The 18,560-nt window shown below is 66.7% G+C and overlaps 3 protein-coding genes across 4 annotated transcripts; 1 reads left to right on the top strand and 2 right to left on the bottom strand.

Moving 5' to 3' along the window:
• The first annotated feature begins 1,076 nt into the window (after positions 1–1,076).
• Positions 1,077–4,893, top strand: COQ10A (coenzyme Q10A). The gene is made up of 4 exons (XM_038164180.1): positions 1,077–1,387; positions 2,555–2,747; positions 3,781–3,882; positions 3,968–4,893. The coding sequence occupies exons 1-4, from the start codon at positions 1,077–1,079 to the stop codon at positions 4,133–4,135; spliced, it is 774 nt and encodes a 257-aa protein (XP_038020108.1). The 3' UTR covers positions 4,136–4,893.
• A 164-nt stretch (positions 4,894–5,057) lies between these two features.
• Positions 5,058–12,679, bottom strand: CS (citrate synthase). The gene is made up of 11 exons (XM_038164358.1): positions 12,500–12,679; positions 10,552–10,599; positions 10,032–10,139; positions 9,884–9,949; positions 9,644–9,775; positions 9,180–9,368; positions 8,898–9,097; positions 7,761–7,890; positions 7,272–7,373; positions 6,560–6,769; positions 5,058–5,783 (listed from the first exon to the last, which is right to left on the bottom strand). Exons 1-11 carry the CDS (start codon positions 12,551–12,553, stop codon positions 5,613–5,615), a joined length of 1,410 nt encoding a protein of 469 aa, XP_038020286.1. The 5' UTR covers positions 12,554–12,679; the 3' UTR covers positions 5,058–5,612.
• An 810-nt stretch (positions 12,680–13,489) lies between these two features.
• On the bottom strand, positions 13,490–18,101 carry CNPY2 (canopy FGF signaling regulator 2). 2 transcript variants are annotated; one of them, XM_038164359.1, is made up of 6 exons: positions 17,829–18,101; positions 16,630–16,788; positions 16,014–16,129; positions 15,158–15,355; positions 14,972–15,068; positions 13,490–13,884 (listed from the first exon to the last, which is right to left on the bottom strand). In XM_038164359.1, the coding sequence occupies exons 2-6, from the start codon at positions 16,766–16,768 to the stop codon at positions 13,841–13,843; spliced, it is 594 nt and encodes a 197-aa protein (XP_038020287.1). In that variant the 5' UTR covers positions 16,769–16,788; positions 17,829–18,101; the 3' UTR covers positions 13,490–13,840. The 2 variants fall into 2 exon arrangements, with proteins under 2 accessions (XP_038020287.1, XP_038020288.1); XM_038164360.1 differs by lacking the exon at positions 17,829–18,101 and adding an exon at positions 17,774–17,796.
• Positions 18,102–18,560: the final 459 nt, after the last annotated feature.

The raw sequence follows: 18,560 nt of genomic DNA, 5'->3' as shown, positions 1-18,560 counted from the left end.
AGGTCGGGTTTCCCGGCCTTCCTCCTCCTCCTCCTCCTGCCAGCTGCAGCGCTGGCACCGGCCCCGGGACCGCGGGCACCGGCCCCGAGCCCCGGGAACTGTCCCGGCACGGGAGGGGCCCGGGAAGGGCGGGAGGGACCGGGAGCGGCCGGGAAGGGACCGGGAGGGGTCGGGAAGGGACCCAGGGCTGTCAGGAAGGGATTTGGAATGGTCTGAAGGGACCTGGGATGGTCTGAAGGGGTTTGGGAAGGTCTGGAGGGGTTTGGGATGGTCTGGAAGGGACCTGGGATGGTCTGGAAGGAGCCCAGGGCTGTCAGGAAGGGACCTGGGGTGGTCTGGAAGGGGTTTGGGAAGGTCTGGAAGGGGTTTGGGATGGTCTGAAGGGGTTTGGGTTGGTCTGGAAGGGGTTTGGGATGGTCTGGAGGGGTTTGGGATGGTCTGGAAGGGGTTTGGGATGGTCTGGAAGGGGTTTGGGATGGTCTGAAGGGGTTTGGGAAGGTCTGGAAGGGTTTGGGATGGTCTGGAGGGGTTTGGGATGGTCTGGAGGGGTTTGGGATGGTCTGGAGGGGTTTGGGATGGTCTGGAGGGGTTTGGGATGGTCTGGAGGGGTTTGGGATGGTCTGGAAGGGACCTGGGCCAGGCCAGAAAGGACCAGGGAAGCACTGGAAGGGATCTGAGCTGATCAGAAGGGACCCAAGCCAGGTGGGGATGGCCTTGGGATGGTCTGGAGGGGCACGTCAGGCTCTGGAGGGATTTTGGGAAGTTCGGAAGAAATTTGGGGAAGCTCTGGAGGGACCTGGGAAGCTCTGGAGAGATTTGGGAAGCTCAGGAAGAGCCCCCAAGGCCTGGCACTCCCGGGACTGCCACACATCCCGGTGCTGCCGGTGACACCCGGTGACAGCTGATGCTGCCGGTGCCACCCAGTGCTGCTGGTGCAGCCGGTGACACCCAGTGCCACCCAGTGCTGCCGGTGACACCTGGTGACAGCTGATGCTGCTGGTGCCACCCAGTGCTGCTGGTGCCACCCGGTGCCACCTGATGCAGCCGGTGCTGCCAGTGACACCCGGTGACAGCTGATGCTGCCGGTGCCACCCAGTGCTGCCAGTGCTGCTGGTGCAGCCGGTGACACCCAGTGCCACCCGGTGCCATCCAGTGCTGCTGGTGCCACCCAGTGCCACCCGGTGCTGCCGGTGCCACCCGGTGGTGCCGGTGCCACCGGTGCCAGCCGTGCCGCCCTGTCCCGCAGGCACACGGCCCCGTGCGGGCTGCGGCTGGCGCGGCTGAGCCGCCCGGGCCCCGCGGCCTGGGAGCCCCGAGCGCCGCCCAGCCGGGGCTTCCTCAGCCTCAGCAACAAACGCAAGGAGTACTCGGAGAGACGCATCATCGGGTGCGTGACGCTGCCAGCCCGGCCCCGGCCTGGCCTGAGCCTGGCTGACCCCGACCCCAGCTCCAAACCCAACCCTGAGCCTGGCCCTGACCCCAAACCCAGCCCTGAGCTTGGCTGACCCCAACCCCAGCTCCAAACCCAGCCCTGAGCCTGGCCCTGACCCCAAACCCAGCCCTGAGCCTGGCCCTGACCCCAAACCCAGCCCTGAGCCTGGCCCTGACCCCAAACCCAGCCCTGAGCCTGAGCCTGACTGACCCCGACCCCAGCTCCAAACCCAGCCCTGAGCCTGGCTGACCCCAAACCCAGCCCTGAGCCTGGCTGACCCCGACCCCAGCTCCAAACCCAGCCCCGACCCCAGCCCTGAGCCTGAGCCTGGCCCTGAGCCTGGCTGACCCCAGTCCCAGCTCCAAACCCAGCCCTGAGCCTGGCCCTGACCCCAAACCCAGTCCTGACCCCAGTCCCAACCCCAGCCCTGAGGCCAGCTCCAACCCCGACCCCAGCCCTGAGCCTGACCCTGAGCCCAACCCCGACCCCAGCCCCTGACCTGACCCCAGCTCTAGTTCCAACCCTGACCTTAACCCCAGTCCCAATCCCAGCCGCGACCCCAGCCCTGACCCCAATCCCAACCCCAGTCCCGGCCCTGATCCCGATTCCAACCCCAATTGTGTCCTCGGCCCCAATCCCATCCCAATCCCAGCCCCGACCCCAATCCCAGCCCCAATCCCAGCCCCGACCCCAATCCCAGCCCCAATCCCAGCCCCAATCCCAGCCCCAGCCCCAACCCCAGCCCCAACCCCTAACCCAGCCCCGACCCCAATCCCAGCCCCAATCCCAGCCCCAGTCCCAGCCCCAGTCCCAGCCCCAGTCCCAACCCTGACCCCAACCCTAATCCCAGCCCCAGTCCCGACCCCAGTCCCAGCCCGAACACCAACCTTCACCCCAATCCCAGCCCCAATCCCAGCCCCAGCCCCAACCCCAATCCCAGCCCCAGCCCCAACCCCAATCCCAGCCCCAACCCCAACCCTAATCCCAACCCCGACCCCAACCCTAATCCCAGCCCCAGTCCCGACCCCAATCCCAGCCCGAACACCAACCTTCACCCCAATCCCAGCCCCAATCCCAGCCCCAGCCCCGACCCCAGCCCCGAGCGCAGCGCTGCCGCCGCAGGTACTCCATGCAGGAGATGTACGACGTGGTGGCCAACGTGGAGGACTACAAGAACTTCGTGCCCTGGTGCAAGAGGTCGGTGGTGGTGGCGCGGCGCTCGGGCCACCTGAAGGCGCAGCTGGAGGTGGGGTTCCCGCCCGTGCTCGAGCGCTACACCTCCATCGTCACCCTGGTGCGGCCACACCTGGTCAAGGTGAGCTGGGCAGGGGCTGCAGGAGCCCCGGGGGAGCTGGAAAGGGGCTCGGCCTGCAGGGAAGGAGGATCGGGAGGGAATTGTCACCCCACAGCTCCCTGATGGGAGAGCAGGGTCAGGATCTGCTCCAGGAATGGCCAGGACGAGAGGGAACAGCCCCAGATTCCTCCAGGAGAGGGTCAGGATGGACATTGGGAGGAATAAAAGCTGGTCAGGCTTTGGAGGAAAGGAAGTTCAGAGGGGAATTTTCACCCCACAGCTCCCTGATGGGAGAGCAGGGTCAGGATCTGCTCCAGGAATGGCCAGGACGAGAGGGAACAGCCCCACATTCCACCAGGAGAGGGTCAGGATGGACATCGGGAGGAATAAAAGGTGGTCAGAGTTTGGAACTGCCTGGAGAAAAGGAGGCTCAGGGGGGAATTTTCACCCCACAAGTCCCTGATGGGAGAGCAGGTCAGGATCTGCTCCAGGAACAGCAGGGTGAGAGGGAACAGCCCCAGATTCCACCAGGAGAGGTTCAGGGTGGACATGAGGAGGAATAAAAGCTGGTCAGGGTTTGGAGGAAAGGAAGTTCAGAGGGGAATTTTCACCCCACAGCTCCCTGATGGGAGAGCGGGGTCAGGATCTGCTCCAGGAATCGCCAGGACGAGAGGGAACAGCCCCAGATTCCACCAGGAGAGGGTCAGGATGGACATTGGGAGGAATAAAAGGTGGTCAGGCTTTGGAACTGCCTGGAGAAAAAGAGGCTCAGGGGGGAATTGTCACTCCCTGACAGGAGAGCAGAGCTCAGGAGTTGGGCTCTGCTCCCAGGGAACACCAGAAGGGAAAACAGCCCCAGGTTGTTCCCGGGTAAGCTCAGGTTGGAATTTCCTCCTGCCAAGGCCGCTTGGGCATTGGAAGTGCCCAGAGAAGTTTGCAGTCCCCATCCCTGGAGGCTGTGGCACGGGGGGATCCCAGGCTGGGCTGGTCCAGGGGGCTTTTCCCGCCTGGAGCATTCCGTGATCCCGGTGCCCCCCTTTCCCCTCCTCCCCAGGCCGTCTGCACCGACGGGCGCCTCTTCAACCACCTGGAGACCAACTGGCGCTTCAGCCCCGGCATCCCCGGCTACCCCCGCACCAGCACCGTGGATTTCTCGGTACGACCCCGCCCCGGAACGCCCCTGGGCAGGCGGGGCTCACCCGCGGGGGCTCACCTGCTCTCCTCCTCCTCCTCCTCCTCAGATCTCCTTCGAGTTCCGCTCGCTGCTGCACTCCCAGCTGGCCACCGTGTTCTTCGACGAGGTGGTCAAGCAGATGGTGGCCGCCTTCGAGCGCCGAGCGGCCAAGAACTTCGGGCCCGAGACCCGCATCCCCCGGGAGCTCATGTTCCACGAGGTCCACCAGACGTGAGGGCGGCCGGGCCGGGCACCCCGGACTGAGCCCAACCCCCCAAAAATATTTATTTGAGAAGTGCGTTTCCGCTGCTGTTGCCTCAACGCCCCCCCCGGGGCTGCCGTGAACCCCCCCCCCCCGGTCCCAGGAGCTGGTTTTGCAGCTGATTTGGGGTTTTAAGTTTTGGTTTAGTTCTTGATTCTTGGTTGGGTTTCTTGTTTTGGTTTTTTTTTTCTTTTAACCCTTTTCTTTTTTGGTTCTTTTTAAACTCCTCGGCCAGGCCGGAGGGCCCCGGTGGGGGCAGCTCCGTGCCTGGGCCCCGCCGTGCTCCGGGAGAGGGAGGGGGGTTTGTTCGGGGGGGTGGGAGAAGCTGCTGGGACCCCCCCCCCCATTTCCTCCCCAGCTCCTCCAGGAACAAAAGGGAAGGAGCCGGCGCCGGGAGGAGCCCCCCGAGCCCCCCCGGGCCGTCGCACACTTTGCACAAGCCACACGCACAGGGTGGGGAGGGGGCGGCCCCCGCTGCCCCCCCCCGCCGCCCCCCACCCCCAGCACCCTCCGCAGGGACCCCCGCGGTCCCGACCCCACCCCCAGCGCCCCCCCCCGCGTTCCTCACCTATTGGGGGGGGGATGGGAAGGCTTCGGCTCCTCCCCCCCCACCCCCCCTTGGCCACGAAGCCCCCCCGGGGGGGTGAGGGGCTCCCCGAGCCCCCCGAGCCTGCGCTGCCCGAGGGAGGACGGGCGTGGCCGGGCCAATAAAGAGCATTTTCCAAGGGTCAGCAGCCTCCTGGTCCTCATTCGGCCACAGGAGGGGGGGATTTTGGGGGGGGGGCTGCATGCTGGGACCCCCAGTGGGGTGGGGGCACCATGCCCTGACCCCCCCTTTCCCCCAAACCCTGCCCAGGGAAGGGAGGGGGGGGAGGCTGGGGGTTTGTTAATAAAAACATTTATTTTGCATTTTGTTGTTGTTGTTTGTACAGAAGTGCCCGAGAGCTGTGGGGAGCCGGGGGGGGGTTCCAGGAGGATTCGGGGGGGGGGTCCCAGCTCTGGCTCTCGGGGGCTTCAGGCGTGGGGAGGGGGCAAGGGGGGGTCACACAAACACGGGGGCGCGGCCGGGGAGGAGTGTATCGAGTCCCTGCGGGGGGGGCCCGGACACGGGGCTGCACTGAACCCCTCTCGGGGGGCTGCAGGGGGGGCTGGACCCCCCCGAACACCGCCAGCATCCCCCCACCCCAGCCCAGCAGTGGGGGAGCCCGGGGGGGCTCCCAGTGTGCGCAGTGAGAGCTGCTGGGGTGGGGAGGGGGCGCGGGAGCCCCCCACAACCCCACCGGGGCAGGGGGGGACCCCGGGGCTGCCTCTGCCCCTCCCCAAGGCGGGCCGGGGGGGAAGGGAAGGGGGAGCAGCCGGGGGCGCCCCGAGGGGGGGTCAGTGGCGGGGGTGGCCGGGCCGGGCCCGGCAGCGCGGCGTTCCCGGGGGGAGCCCTGTCCCCGTCCCTTCTTCAGGCGGATTTGTACCCCACGAGCTGCATCAGGCCCTTGGTGCTCATGGATTTGGGTCGTTCCAGGGGGAATCCCAGCGCCCGGCTCCAGATGAGCTGCGAGAGGACGCCCAGGGCCCGGGACACCCCGAAGAGCACCGTGTAGTAATTCATCTCCTTCATGCCGTAGTACTGCGGGGACAGCGGGCACGGCGTGGGCACGGGCAGCCAGGAGACAGCCAGGGCACAGCCGGGGGACACAGGGGACGGGAGGAGGGACAGGAGGGACAGGGACAGAGGGGCGAGGAGAGGGAGAGACCAGCGGGGTGAGGGAGGGAGGGATGGGGAGAGGAATGGGCTGGGAAAGGGATGGACAGGACAGGGAGAGGGACACAAAGGGCAAGGGACAGACAGGGAGAGGGACACACAGACAGGAGGAAGGACAGATGGGGAAAGGGACACAAAGAGGGACAGACAGGGAGAGGGACACACAGACAGGAGGAAGGACAGATGGGGAGAGGGACACAAAGAGGGACAGACAGGGAGAGGGATGGACAGGACAGGGAGAGGGACAGACAGACAGGGAGAGGGACACAAAGGGCAAGGGACAGACAGGGAGAGGGACACAAAGAGGGACAGACAGGGAGAGGGACACACAGACAGGAGGAAGGACAGATGGGGAGAGGGACACAAAGAGGGACAGACAGGGAGAGGGACAGACAGACAGGGAGAGGGACAGATGGGGAGAGGGATGGACAGACAGGAGGAAGGACAGAGAGAGGGACAGACAGGGAGAGGAGCAAATGGGGAGAGGGACACAGGGACAGGAGGAAGGACAGACAGAACAGGGAGAGGGACATGGACACAGAAAGGCATACACAGAAGGGAAAAGGACGGACTGACAGGAAAAGGGACAGACAGCACAGAGGGACACAGCCAGGCAGAGGCACAGAGCAGCCAGGGCTCACCTGCAGCAGGACCCCGCTGTGGGCGTCCACGTTGGGCCAGGGGTTCTTGGCCTTGCCCTGCTCCAGCAGCACGTTGGGGACGATCTTGTAGAGCTGCGCCACCAGCTTGAACAGCGGGTCCTTGGGCAGGTGCTTGAGGGCGAACTCGCGCTGGCAGGTGTAGCGAGGGTCCGTCTTCCGCAGCACCGCGTGCCCGTAGCCCGGCACCACCTGCAGGGACGGGGGCTCAGAGCTGGTCCTGAGCCCTGGGACGGGCCCTGAGCCCTGGAACGGCCCCCCTGAGCCCGGGAATGGCCCCCCTGAGCCCCTGGAATGGCCTCCGAGCCCCTGGGAACAGTCTGGAATGGCCCCCCTGAGCCCCTGAATGGCCTCTGAGCCCCTGGAATGGCCCCCTGAGCCCCTGGGAACAGTCTGGAACGGCCCCCCTGAGCCCTGGAATGGCCCCCCTGAGCCCCTGGAATGGCCTCTGAGCCCCTGGGAACGGCCCCTGGGCCCTGGAATGGCCCCCATGAGCTGCTGAAGCAGTGCTGGGATGGCTCCCGAGCCCCTGGAAAGCCCCCCTGAGCCCTGGAAGAGCCCCAGAGCCCCAGGACAGCCCCTAAACCTTGGGACAGCCCCCCTGAGCTCTGGGACTGCCCCCCTGAAATCCTGGAATGGCCCCCCTGAACCCCAGAACGGCCCCTGAAACCCTGGGACAGCCCCTGAGGCTCACCCTGCCCGAGTTGAGCGTGTTCCAGATGAAATCCCGCAGCTTCTCATCCGACACGTCCTTGCCCAGCTCCTTCTGCAGGTCCGTGAGCCAGAGCAGCACCTCCTGCGGAACGGCCCCAGTGAGGGCAGGGACAGGGACAGAGGGACACGGGGACAGAGGGACACGGGGATGGGAGAGAGACAGAGGGACACGGGGACAGAGAGAGGGACACAGGGACACATGGAGAGGGACAGTGGGACACGGGATGGGGGACAGAGGGACATGGGGATGGGGACAGAGGGACAAACAGGAGATGGGGGCAGACAGACAAGCAGAGGGATATGGACAGGGAGAGTGAGAGACAGGGAAAAGGACATGGACAGAGTGACAGAGTGACAGGGAGACGGACAGACAGGGAGAGGGACACACTGGGCAGGGAGAGGGACGGACAGACAGGGAGAGGGACGCACAGACAGGGAGAGGGACGCACAGACAGGGAGCAGGGCCCACCTGGTTGGCGAGGCCGTGCAGGGGCCCGGCCAGCCCGTTCATGGCGGCGGCGAAGGCGAGGTACGGGTCGGACAAGGCGCTGCCCACGAGGTGGCTCGTGTGGGCACTGACGTTCCCTCCCTCGTGGTCACTGCCAGGACGAGAGGCCATCAGGACTCCCCCTGCCCCACCGAACACCTCCCACAGCATTCTGGGGGCGGGGAGCCTGGCTCAGCCCTGCCCGCTCCTGGTGACACCCCTGGAGCAGCCCGGGCACGTCCCCAACGCTGGGGTTGGGATCAGGGCCAAACCCCCGCCCACTCCTCATCCCCAGCTGCTCCACGCAGTTCGGATATTTTATAAAAATCCTTTTCTCAGGATTTTCTTCTCTCGAGAAGATGAGAGGTCTCTGCTTCAAAGTGTAAACAATTCCTAGTTGCTGTTGTAGAATGCAACGGGTGCTCCCTTGACTGGTCGACATTAAGTGCTCCTACTTAATAACCAATCAAGGATGCAGCTGTTCAGACTCTCTGGTCAGTTATAAGACTTTGTTATTCATTCTATTTTATTCTCATTTCGTCTCCTGATGATTTTTTTCTCTCTGTTTAATATAATTTTAATTCAGCATTTTAATAAATATAATAATATATTATATTAAATATATATTTATGTATTCGCACACTTCTAGAAATATATATTTATATATTAAATATAAATTAAATACATATTTAATAATTATAATATATTATTGTATATAATAATATATAATATTATTATAATAATGTTTTATATAAATATGTAATGTAATAAATATATATTTATATAGCTATTAATTTTAATAAATATATCTATATATTAATTTATTTTATGAATATATCTATATATGAAGTGTGTATTAAATATATATTTAATAATAATAATAATTATATATCATAATATATATTACTATAATATATAATATAATCTATAATACATGATAATAATGATATGCAAATATATAACATACATAAAATATATATTTAATATAGTTCTTTCTTTTTAATAAGCCCTATATTTATTTGTTTTTATAACCAACCAGCCTTCTGAAACACGGAGTCAGACTCTCCCGTGTCTCACCCCCGTCCCGAGCGCCCCGGAGCCCGCAGGGGCAGCTCGTACCTGTGGATGGTGAGGTAGAGGCGCATCAGCTCGATGAACTGGGGGTCGGTGTAGCCCAGCATGTTGGTGAAGTTGTGGGACCAGTCGAGGTTGGGGTCGATGGCCCCGATGCCGCTGCCCTCGCGGTACAGGTTGCGGTAGATCTTGGCGGCCACGCACGGCAGCTTGGCGATCAGGTCCATGGCGTCCTCGTACACAAACTGCCACGGGCGGGGTGAGACCGCGCTGCCCCCGAGCCCCCCGCGCCCCAAACCCGCCCCCGGGGCTCGGCTGCCCCCGTACCTCCCAGTACTTGGCGCGGTGGATGCCCTCGGCGTAGGCGCGGGCGAACTTGCTCTCGCTGTTGAGGGCGGTGACGGCGGCGCTCAGCTGGGACATGGGGTGCAGGTTGGTGGGGAAGTTGTCCAGCATGGTCACCACGTGGGAGGGCAGAGCTGCACGCTTGGCCCACTCTCGGGACAGCCAGGTCACCTACGGGGACGCGCCGGGGCTGAGCTGTGGGGCTGGGGGCTGCCAGACCCCCCTGAGCTGTTTGCCAGCCCCTCCTGAATTGAGGGGCTGCCAGACCCCCCTGAGCTGTTTGCCAGCCCCTCCTGAATTGAGGGGCTGTTAGACCCCCCCTCAGGTGTTTACCAGCCCCCTCCTGGATCGAGGGGCTGTCAGACCCCCCCTCAGGTGTTTGCCAGTCCCTCCTGGGGCTGTCAGACCCCCCCTCAGGCGTTTGCCAGCCCCCTCCCGGGCAGTACCTGCTCCTGGGTTGGGATTTCCCCGGTCACCAGCAGCCAGAAGAGCCCCTCGGGCAGCGGCTCCTCTCCCCCCGCAGCTTTGGGCAGCTTCTTCTGGCACTCGGGGATGCTGTAGCCGCGGAAGCGAATGCCCTGCGGGGCCGGCAGCGTCAGCGGGATGGGCTGGGAGTGGGTGGGACAGGGTGGGGACAGGGTGGGATGGCCTGGGAAGGGCTGGGAATGGGTGGGACAGGACCCTACCTCATCAGGATCCAGCACCGAGGTCTCGTAGATCAGCCCTTTCATGCCCCTCATGCCGCCGTAGACCTGGAAGGGGCCGGGAGGCCGCGGTGAGGGGCGGCGGCGGGGCCCGGTGGCCCCGGTGGCCCCGGTGGCGCCGCACACTCACCATGTCCACGGTGATCTGCCCGATGGCCGTGCTGCCGTGCTGCTGCCGGAAGCTCTTGATCTTCGCCTGCTCCTTGGGGATCATGGTGGCCAAGACGTCTTTGAGGTTCTGGGGACAAGGGACAGGGGCGTGAGAGGGGGGCTGAGCGCTGCACAGGGGGTGACAGAAGAAGAGGGACGAGGATAAGGTGTGACAACTGAGAGGGTGACAGGAGAGGGGACTCCCCCTGGAGAGGGGTGATGGGAAAGGGGGTGACAAAAGAGATGGGGACAGGAAAGGGGGTGACAGGAAAGGGGGTGACAGGAAAGGGAGCTCCCATCGGAGAACAGTGACAGGATGGGGTGACAAGAGAGGGGGTCAAGGCAGAGGGGGTGACAAGAGAGACAGGGACAGGAAAGAGGATGACAAGTGAAGGGCCACCCCTTGGAGAGAGGTCTCAGGAGAGGCAGCCACAGGGAAGAGGTGTCAGGGGAAGGGAACAGGTGACAGGACGGGGGTCACAGCAGAGCACCCCCCTTACCGTGGCGGCGCTGGCGTGGCGAGCAGCGAAGAGGACGCACGGTGCATTCTGTGGGACAAGGGACACAGAGACCCCCCTGTCACCAGGGCAGAGCCTCTTTTGGGCGGGGTGGGGGGGTGCAGCCAGGCGAGCCCCCCCAGCCCCGAGGCAGGAGGTGCCAGCCCGGTTCCCAAGGACGCCGGAGCTTCGCCCACGCGGGCGCGGCTCAAAGCCGGGATCAGCCGAGCCGGGATCAAAGCCGGGATCAGCCGAGCCGGGATCAAAGCCGGGATCAGCCGAGCCGGGATCAAAGCCGGGATCAGCCGGGGCGGCCCCGCGCTGCCCTCGCAGCCGGAGCCGGAGCTGGCACGGGGAACGCGGCCGCGTTCTCCTTCCTGGAGCCGCGCCCGGCCAGGAACAGCCGCGGTTTTCCTGAGCCGGGGAATCCGAACTTTGTTCCTCGCCCACGCGTGGGAACCGGGAACCGCGGGGACTCCGGCCGCCGGGGACACCCCGGGAACACACCCCGCGCCTGGCAGCGCCCGCTCCGGGGACACCGGGCCCGCCCGCCCCGCCGGGCGCCGGGACACACCGGGACACACCGGGGCCGCCATCCACGGGGACACCCGGCGATTCCCCGGGGCCGGGAGCTGCGGCAGCGCCTGCGGCAGAGCCAGAACATGACTCGGTTTTTCCGCTGGCTGCCGGGAGGATGCGGGGGGGGCCGCGCTGCAGAGAACCCCCCCCCCCGGATGTCCCCCCCGGTCGCCCCCGGCCCGGTCAAGGGGTCCCCGGTGGGTCGGGTGTGGCCGTGGCGGGTGGCGAGGCCGCGTCCCCCCGCAACAGGCGGCTCCGGGCAGGGAAAATGCCGGCGGAACAATGGAGGCGGCGGCGGGAAGCCCAAGGTCAAGGCGGCCGCTGTCGCCGCCGCGGGGGCCCCGTCACCCCCCCGCCGTGTCACCCCCAGTGTCACCCCCGTGTCCCCACCCGTTTTGGGGGTCCCCACGGCTCGTCCCGGCTGTCACCGAGGTGCCACCGGCTCAAGGTCACACGTGTTGGCGGTGACACCGGGCACCGGCCGGGGGGGGTGCGGGGGCACGGCGGGACCCTCCGGGGGCTCCCGTTGTGCCCGGGGCTGCGGGGGCTCCGCCGTTCGGGGCTGCGGGGTCAGGCCGAGGGGGGGAGGAGGAGGGTCGGGATCACGGCTCAAGCCGGGGGGGGCGGCCCCGGTCCCCGGGGGAGCACGGCCAAGTGGGGCATCGGGAATATCCCAAAATATCGCCCGGTCGATAAAGACACCGCAGCGCCCGTTACGAAACGCCGGGGCCGTGGCCAAGGCAAACACACCGGAGGGGCCGGGGTCGCTCCGGCCCGGTACCGGCACTCGGGGGTCCCCTCGCTGTGACCCCGCTGTCCTCTACGGCACCGAGACGCTGGGGAAGGGCGGCGGCGGCGACAGCGGGGACGGTCCCCGCCTTCACCCCCCCTACTGCCGGTGCCACCGGGCGCGGGTCCCGGGGCCGGTGCGGGGCTCCTGGGGGGCATCCGGGACCCCCCAAACCCAGCGCTGCATAACGAGGGGGAGCGGCGGGACCGGATCCCCCAGCGGGGCTGCCCCGGGGCGGGGGCCCCCGCACGGGGCTGAGGCAGCAGCGGAGCCCACCGGGCGCGGACCGGGCCCGGAGCCCCCTGAGCCACTCCCGGTGCCCCCGGCTCTGAGAAGGCTGCGGCGGGAGCTCCCGGCGCTGGTTCCCACCACGTGCTGCCGCTGCGGCCCCGCGCCCACCGCGGTCCCGATCGCGATCCCGGTCACCCCGGTCCCATCCCCCCTCCTCCGCCGCCACCGCGCGGCCCCTTTAAGGCAGCGCCCCCCGCGTCGCCCCTTTAAGAACCGGACCCCCCCCGCTCTCCCTTCCCCCCGCGGCGTCGCCCCTTTAAGGCGCGGCGAGGCCGAGCCGGGCGCGCTCACCTTGGGCCCGCGGAGGCGCGCGGCCGCCCGGCTGCCGGCGGCGAGGAGCGTCATGGCGGAACCGGGACGGGACAGGCCGGGGCTGAACGGGGCCGGGACCGGGAGCGGGGCCGGGACCGGGAGCGGGGCCGGGGCGGGAGCGGGGCCGGAGCGGCGGCGGCGGCCGGGGGTCCTCAACGTGAGGGCGGGACGGAGCGCGGCGCTGGTTATTAGCATAACCCCGCCCCCTCCTTGGGCAGTGCCGTTTGCTATTGGTCAAGTGGCGCGCCTCGGGGCGGGGCCACGCTAATGAAGTGGCGGGGGGCGCAAGCTATAGGTGGCCGCCGCATTCGCCTGATCAGGACCAGGGGTGGGGCGAGGGGTGCCCGCCCCGTCTCGTGACGTCACCGGCCGCAGTGCGTGACGTCACGGCCCGGTGTCATCCCCGCGGCCTCGCCGGTGTCTCGGTGGGGTTCGGCTGCGGGGGCAATGGGGCTGCCCCGTGACGTCACCGGGCGGAATGAGGTCACGGGAGCCCCTGACGTCATCCTGTACTTGGCCACAGTGGCTTGAGGTGATAGGATGTGGCATGAGGCTCAGTGGTGACGTCAGGGGCTGGCATGTCCACATGCCCGCTGAGCCCAGGACATTGTCCTGCTGGCCCCGGTGCAATGGGTGACACAGTGGAGTGATATGGGGTGACACGGGGTAACGGGCGCCAGGAGAGGGGCAGAGCCCTCCTGCTGCTCCTGTCCCCTGGCCAGGTGACATGGGGTGACACAGGCCACGGCAGAGAGGCCAGAACCCTCTCAGCGGTGGGGTGGGATGGCACCGGGTGGCAGCTGAGTGCCACCACCCTCACAGTGGATGGCATGAGGTGACACAGGGTGACACGGGGTGGCCAGACCCCCACGGTGCCCCTGCAGTGGGTGACTTGGGGTGACCGCTGAGGACACATGGGGACACTGCTGTCCCCCACCCCACACACACACACACACCCCGCACCGGAGCTGCCCTCGGGTGGGCCCACGGCCCCTTTATTGCCTGCAAAAGAGAGGGGGGTCCCCAAGCCCCCCACCCCGTGGGGGCTGAGCCCCGGTGTGTCCCCGTGTCCCCGGCAGCGGGGCAGGAATGTCCCTGAAATGTCCCCGCAGCAGCGAGGACGTGGCCCCGGATGGGGAATAAATAGGACGGGAGCTCCGCATGGGGCGACGCAGCTGGGGAGGCCCCAGAGATCCGTGGGTCCCGGGGACATCCCAGTGGGTCCCGAGGATATCCCGGTGGGTCCTGGGGACGTCCCGGTGGGTCCCGAGGACGTCCCGGTGGGTCCCAGCGCCGTCCCGGTCCCCGCTCCCGAGGCAGTCACAGCTCGTCGTGTGGGATGTGGAGCGCGTGGTCGCACAGGTCTGCGGGGACAACGGGGGACAATCGGGGTGTGGGGGAGCCCGATGGAAGTTTTGGGGTCTGCTGGAGCTCCATGGGACTCCAGCGATGTGACAGAGCCGTGGGACCCTCAGGATGCACCGGACCCCCAGGAGACCCCCAGGGCACGGCAGCCCTGTGGGACCCTCGGGTCACATCCGAGCCTTGTGAGACCCTCAGGATGCAGAGGTCCCACAAGACCCCCAGGAGATGACAGCCCTGTGGGACCCTCAGGACACATCAGAGCCCCATGGGACTCCCCCTGCTGCCCTGTCCCCTCCCAGGACCGGTCCCCGCTGTGACCCGAGCCGGGGCCAGTGGCATTGCTGCCTTTGTCCTGTGCTTAGTGACCAATGTGGCTGTCCCTGCTCTGGCCCCCCCGCTGCAGGAGGAGCCCCAGGAGCAGCTGTGGAGACCCTCAGGATCCTCTGGGGCAGAGCACTGCCCTGGTGGCCGTGCCAGGTACAAAGGGACCTGCCCTGGCCCTGTCCAGGGCCCCGTCCAGGACTGCGGTGGCCCAAAGGTCACAGCGTGCCCCGACCTGGCTGTTTGTGAGCTGGAAATAGCCCCAGGACGGGACAGGGCCATTGGATGCGCCACCAGAGGCCACAGAGTCAGCACAGCAGCTGCCCTGGCTCGGCCCCAGCATCCCAAAACAGCCCCGGTGCCAGCAGGCTCCGGGCACTGCCGTGGGGTGCTGGGATTCGGGGAAGAGCCTGCAACTCCTCCCTGCCCGGGCTGGCAGAAAATCCCATCCTGGCACTGACAGAGAGGCCATGACCCCCGGGACAGCAGGAGAGACCCCTGGGGACAGCAGGAGAGACCCTCGGGACAGCAGAAGAGACCCCCAGAATAACAGGAGAGACCCCTGGGACAGCAGGAGAGACCCCCAGAATAACAGGAGAGACCCCCAGGAACAGCCCCAGCTCTGGGCTGGCATCTTCTCCCATCCCAGCACTGATGGAGCAGGAACAGCAGGAGAGCCCCCCAGGGACAGCAGGAGAGCCCCCCAGGGACAGCACGAGAGCCCCCCAGGGACAGCAGGAGAGCCCCCCAGGCCCCCCATCTCACCCGTCCTCTTGCTGCACAGCCGGTCCTTGACGTTCTCAGCCTCGTGCGACAGAAACTCGATGAGCTCATCCTCGTACTCCTCGGCGATGCTCTCGCACTGCAGCGGCGACACGGGTGACACCGCCGGCCCACGGGAGCCCCCGCGCCACCCACGCCCCCCCGGGACTCCCCCGTCCCCTCACCCACCGCGAATTTCAGGCTGGAGGTGACGTCCCCGTCGAATTTGACCCCGGAAAGGTCCATCTTGGTGCCGTCGTGGGAGATGACGCGGACGTAGCTCTTGCGCTGCGTGGCCGGGTCCAGCTTCTCGCCGTACTCCTTCATCTTCTCGCACACGCGCTCCAGCAGCTCCGTCAGGTGCGCCTCCGACCGAGCGTACGGCACCTGGCAGCGGCCCCGGGGCGGGGACACCGGGAGAGACCCCGAGCAGGGTCAGCGGGGCCCTGGGAGCAGCCCCAGGAGTGGGCAGGGGTCAGCAGGGTCCCCGGGAGTGGGGACACCGGGAGAGACCCCGGGCAGGGTCAGCGGGGGCCCCGGGAGCAGCCCCAGGAGTGGGCAGGGGTCAGCAGGGTCCCCGGGAGTGGGGACACCGGGAGAGACCCCGGGCAGGGCTCAGTGGGGGACCAGGAGTGGGGACACCGGGAGAGACCCCGGGCAGGCTCAGTGGGGGCCCAGGAGTGGGGACACCAGGAGAGACCCCGGGCAGGGTCAGAGGGGCCCCGGGAGCAGCCCCAGGAGTGGGCAGGGGTCAGCAGGGTTCCCAGGAGTGGGGACACCAGGAGAGACCCCGGGCAGGGTCAGTGAGGTCCCCGGGAGCAGGGACGCCGGGAGAAGCCCCAGGCCGGGCTCAGTGGGATCCGCGGGAACAGCCCCGGAAGAGGGGACACCGGGAGAGGGGACACCGGGAGAGGGGACACTGGGAGAGGCCCTGGGCAGGGTCAATGGGTTCCTGGGAGCGGTTCCAAGAACAGGGACACCGGGAGAGGCCCCGGGCAGGGCTCAGCAGGGTCCCCAGGAGAGGGGACACCAGGAGGGGCCTCACCTCCACCACGGACTGGCTGCCGTCGGGGTTGATGCGGAACGAGCCCATCTGGATGGTTTTTCTGGGGTCCACCTGGGCGATTTCCCACTCCAGCTCATCCACCAGCGCCCGACAGGCTGTGGGGGACACGGTGACACGGGACACCTGGCATGTGTGCTCCTGCGGCTGCCCAGAGCCAGACTGGTGGGACTGGGGCACACTGGGATGGAGGGTGTGTGGGGAGGGGTCCCCATGGGCTGGAGACCCTCAGCCTGTCCCTCTGGGGGTCCAGCTGGCTCAAGTGGACACCCCCAAGGCCTGTGCCACCACCCTGGCCTGTCCCCCTGTCCTGTCTTGCTGTCTAATTTGTCCCTGTCCCCCTGTTCAGGCCTGTCTCCCCATTTCATCCTGTTCCCCTGTCCCACGCTGTCCCCCTGTCCCTGTTCTCCCTTTCTCCATTTCCCACCTGTCCTGCCCTGTCCCCACTGACTGTCCCATCCTGTCCCCATGTCCCTGTCCTCCCCTTCCCCCCTTTCCTGTCCTGCCCTGTCCCATCCTGTCCCCCCATCCTGTCCCATCCCATCTGCTCCCCCATGTCCCACACGGTCCCCTCCTTGTCCCCCGTGTCCCCCCACACCTCCGCAGTGCAGGTCCTGGCTCCGGCGCGCTCCGGCTGCGGGCAGCAGCGATGCCAAGGCCAGGGCCAGGCCGAGCAGGGCCGGGATCCGGCCCCACATCCCCGGGGCTCCGCAGATTCCCGGGATCCGGCCCCGCATCCTCAGGGCTCCGCTGTCACCTGCGGGCACGGGACAGCTCCAGCGCTGGTGGCCCCGCTGTCCCCACAGCTCGTCCCACCCAGGGGCCATCCCTGCCCGGCCCCCCCGGGACCCCCGTTCCCCACAGAGCCTGGCTCTCCTCAGGGCTTCATCCACGGTGTTCCCATTCCCGGTCTGCTCCGAGTCCCGTTAGTGCTGCTGGACCCCACAGGGATCCCTCCCCATGGGGCAGAGCCCCAGTGAGCCCCTTCCCCTATAGGGCACAGCCCCCATGAGCCCCTTCCCCTATAGGGCAGAGCCCCAGAGAGCCCCTTCCCCTATAGGGCAGAGCCCCTACAGAGCCCCTTCCCCTATAGGGCAGAGCCCCAGAGAGCCCCTTCCCCTATAGGGCAGAGCCCCAGTGAGCCCCTACAGGGACCCCTCCCCTACAGGGCACAGCTCGGAGCGCCATAGAACCCACTCCCCTATAGGGCACAGCCCAGAGCCCCCTCCCCTAAAGCCAGCGCTCAGCAGCCCCACAGAGCCCCCTCCCCCATAGAGCAGCGCACAGCAGCCCCACAGAGCCCCCTCCCCTACAGAGCAGCGCTCAGCAGCCCCACAGAGCCCCCTCCCCTATAGAGCAGCGCACAGCAGCCCCACAGAGCCCCCTCCCCTACAGAGCAGCGCTCAGCAGCCCCACAGAGCCCCCTCCCCTATAGAGCAGCGCTCAGCAGCCCCACAGAGCCCCCTCCCCTATAGAGCAGCGCTCAGCAGCCCCACAGAGCCCCCTCCCCTATAGGGCAGCGCTCAGCAGCCCCACAGAGCCCCCTCCCCTATAGAGCAGCGCTCAGCAGCCCCACAGAGCCCCCTCCCCTATAGAGCAGCGCTCAGCAGCCCCACAGAGCCCCCTCCCCTCCGGGATCCCCCACAGCCCCCTGTGGAGCCCCCTGTGCCCCCAGGGCCGAGCCCATCGCCTTCCCCGAAGCTCCCTGGTCCCGGGCACGGCCGAACCGTCCCGTGCCGCACCCCCATCCCGAGCCCCGGGCCCGGCCGACCCCCCCCGGTCGTGCGTCCCCCGTACCGGCCGCTCTCCCGTCCCGCTCCCACCGCCCCTCACACCGACCGGCTGCCCCGGGACTGCCCGCGGCGCCGCCGGTCCCGGCGCGCCCCCCCGGCCCGCACCGCCGCGGGTCACGGCCGTTCGGAGCGGGCGGCGGCCGAGCCGGGCCGGGCGGCGGAGCCGGTCGGACCGGTCAGACCAGCAGGGGCGGCTCCTCGGGCCGCGGCGGGGCCGTCCCGCGAGCAGGCGGCGCCGTGGGCAGCCCGGGACGGGCGCAGAGGGCCCCGCCGTTGCCAGGGCCCGGCCGCGTGGCGCTCGGCCCCGAGCGGGCGGGGCCTGACGTGACTCCGCCCATTGGACCGGTCTGGTCACGCCCCCCGGTTCAGCCGTGACCCGGGACCGGGACAGTCCCGCCATGCCCCCAGTCTGAGCCTGGGTCCTGCTCCGTCCTGCCGTGCTTCCCGTCCGGTCCCACCGTACACCCGGTCCGGTCCCGGTCCGTCCTGCCGTGCCCCCGGTCTGAGCACCGACCCGAGCCTTGGTCCTTCCTGCCGTGCTCCCGGTGCCAGCCTGGTCTATGCCCGGGTCGGGTCCGTCCCGCCCTGCCCCGGTGCTGGTCCCGTTCCGAGCCCGGTCCCGGTCATTGCTGCCGTGTCCCCGGTGCCAGCCCCGGGCTGGTTCCTCTGCACCATGTCCCTGCTCCCAGCCCCGGTCCCGGTGATTGCTGCCGTGTCCCCGGTGCCAGCCCCGCTC

Source organism: Motacilla alba, chromosome 29 (assembly GCF_015832195.1).
Source record: "Motacilla alba alba isolate MOTALB_02 chromosome 29, Motacilla_alba_V1.0_pri, whole genome shotgun sequence".
NCBI lineage: Eukaryota > Metazoa > Chordata > Aves > Passeriformes > Motacillidae > Motacilla > Motacilla alba.
Note: the sequence above shows the minus strand (reverse complement) of the source record. Positions and strands in the feature narration are given on the sequence as shown.

What these genes read in the sequence shown, in the direction of transcription:
- COQ10A (XM_038164180.1), top strand. Translation starts at nt 1,077, where the DNA reads ATGCTGCCGGTGCCACCCAGTGCTGCCAGTGCTGCTGGTGCAGCCGGT. An exon ending in TGCGGCCACACCTGGTCAAG is followed by an intron (nt 2,748 to 3,780) that starts GTGAGCTGGGCA and finishes CCTCCTCCCCAG; the next exon opens with GCCGTCTGCACCGACGGGCG. An exon ending in CCAGCACCGTGGATTTCTCG is followed by an intron (nt 3,883 to 3,967) that starts GTACGACCCCGC and finishes CCTCCTCCTCAG; the next exon opens with ATCTCCTTCGAGTTCCGCTC.
- CS (XM_038164358.1), bottom strand. Translation starts at nt 12,553, where the DNA reads ATGACGCTCCTCGCCGCCGGCAGCCGGGCGGCCGCGCGCCTCCGCGGG. An exon ending in CGCGCCTCCGCGGGCCCAAG is followed by an intron (nt 10,600 to 12,499) that starts GTGAGCGCGCCC and finishes CTTGTCCCACAG; the next exon opens with AATGCACCGTGCGTCCTCTT. An exon ending in GCCACGCCAGCGCCGCCACG is followed by an intron (nt 10,140 to 10,551) that starts GTAAGGGGGGTG and finishes CCTTGTCCCCAG; the next exon opens with AACCTCAAAGACGTCTTGGC.
- CNPY2 (XM_038164359.1), bottom strand. Translation starts at nt 16,768, where the DNA reads ATGCGGGGCCGGATCCCGGGAATCTGCGGAGCCCCGGGGATGTGGGGC. An exon ending in GCAGCCAGTCCGTGGTGGAG is followed by an intron (nt 15,356 to 16,013) that starts GTGAGGCCCCTC and finishes GGCCGCTGCCAG; the next exon opens with GTGCCGTACGCTCGGTCGGA. An exon ending in CCTCCAGCCTGAAATTCGCG is followed by an intron (nt 15,069 to 15,157) that starts GTGGGTGAGGGG and finishes TCGCCGCTGCAG; the next exon opens with TGCGAGAGCATCGCCGAGGA.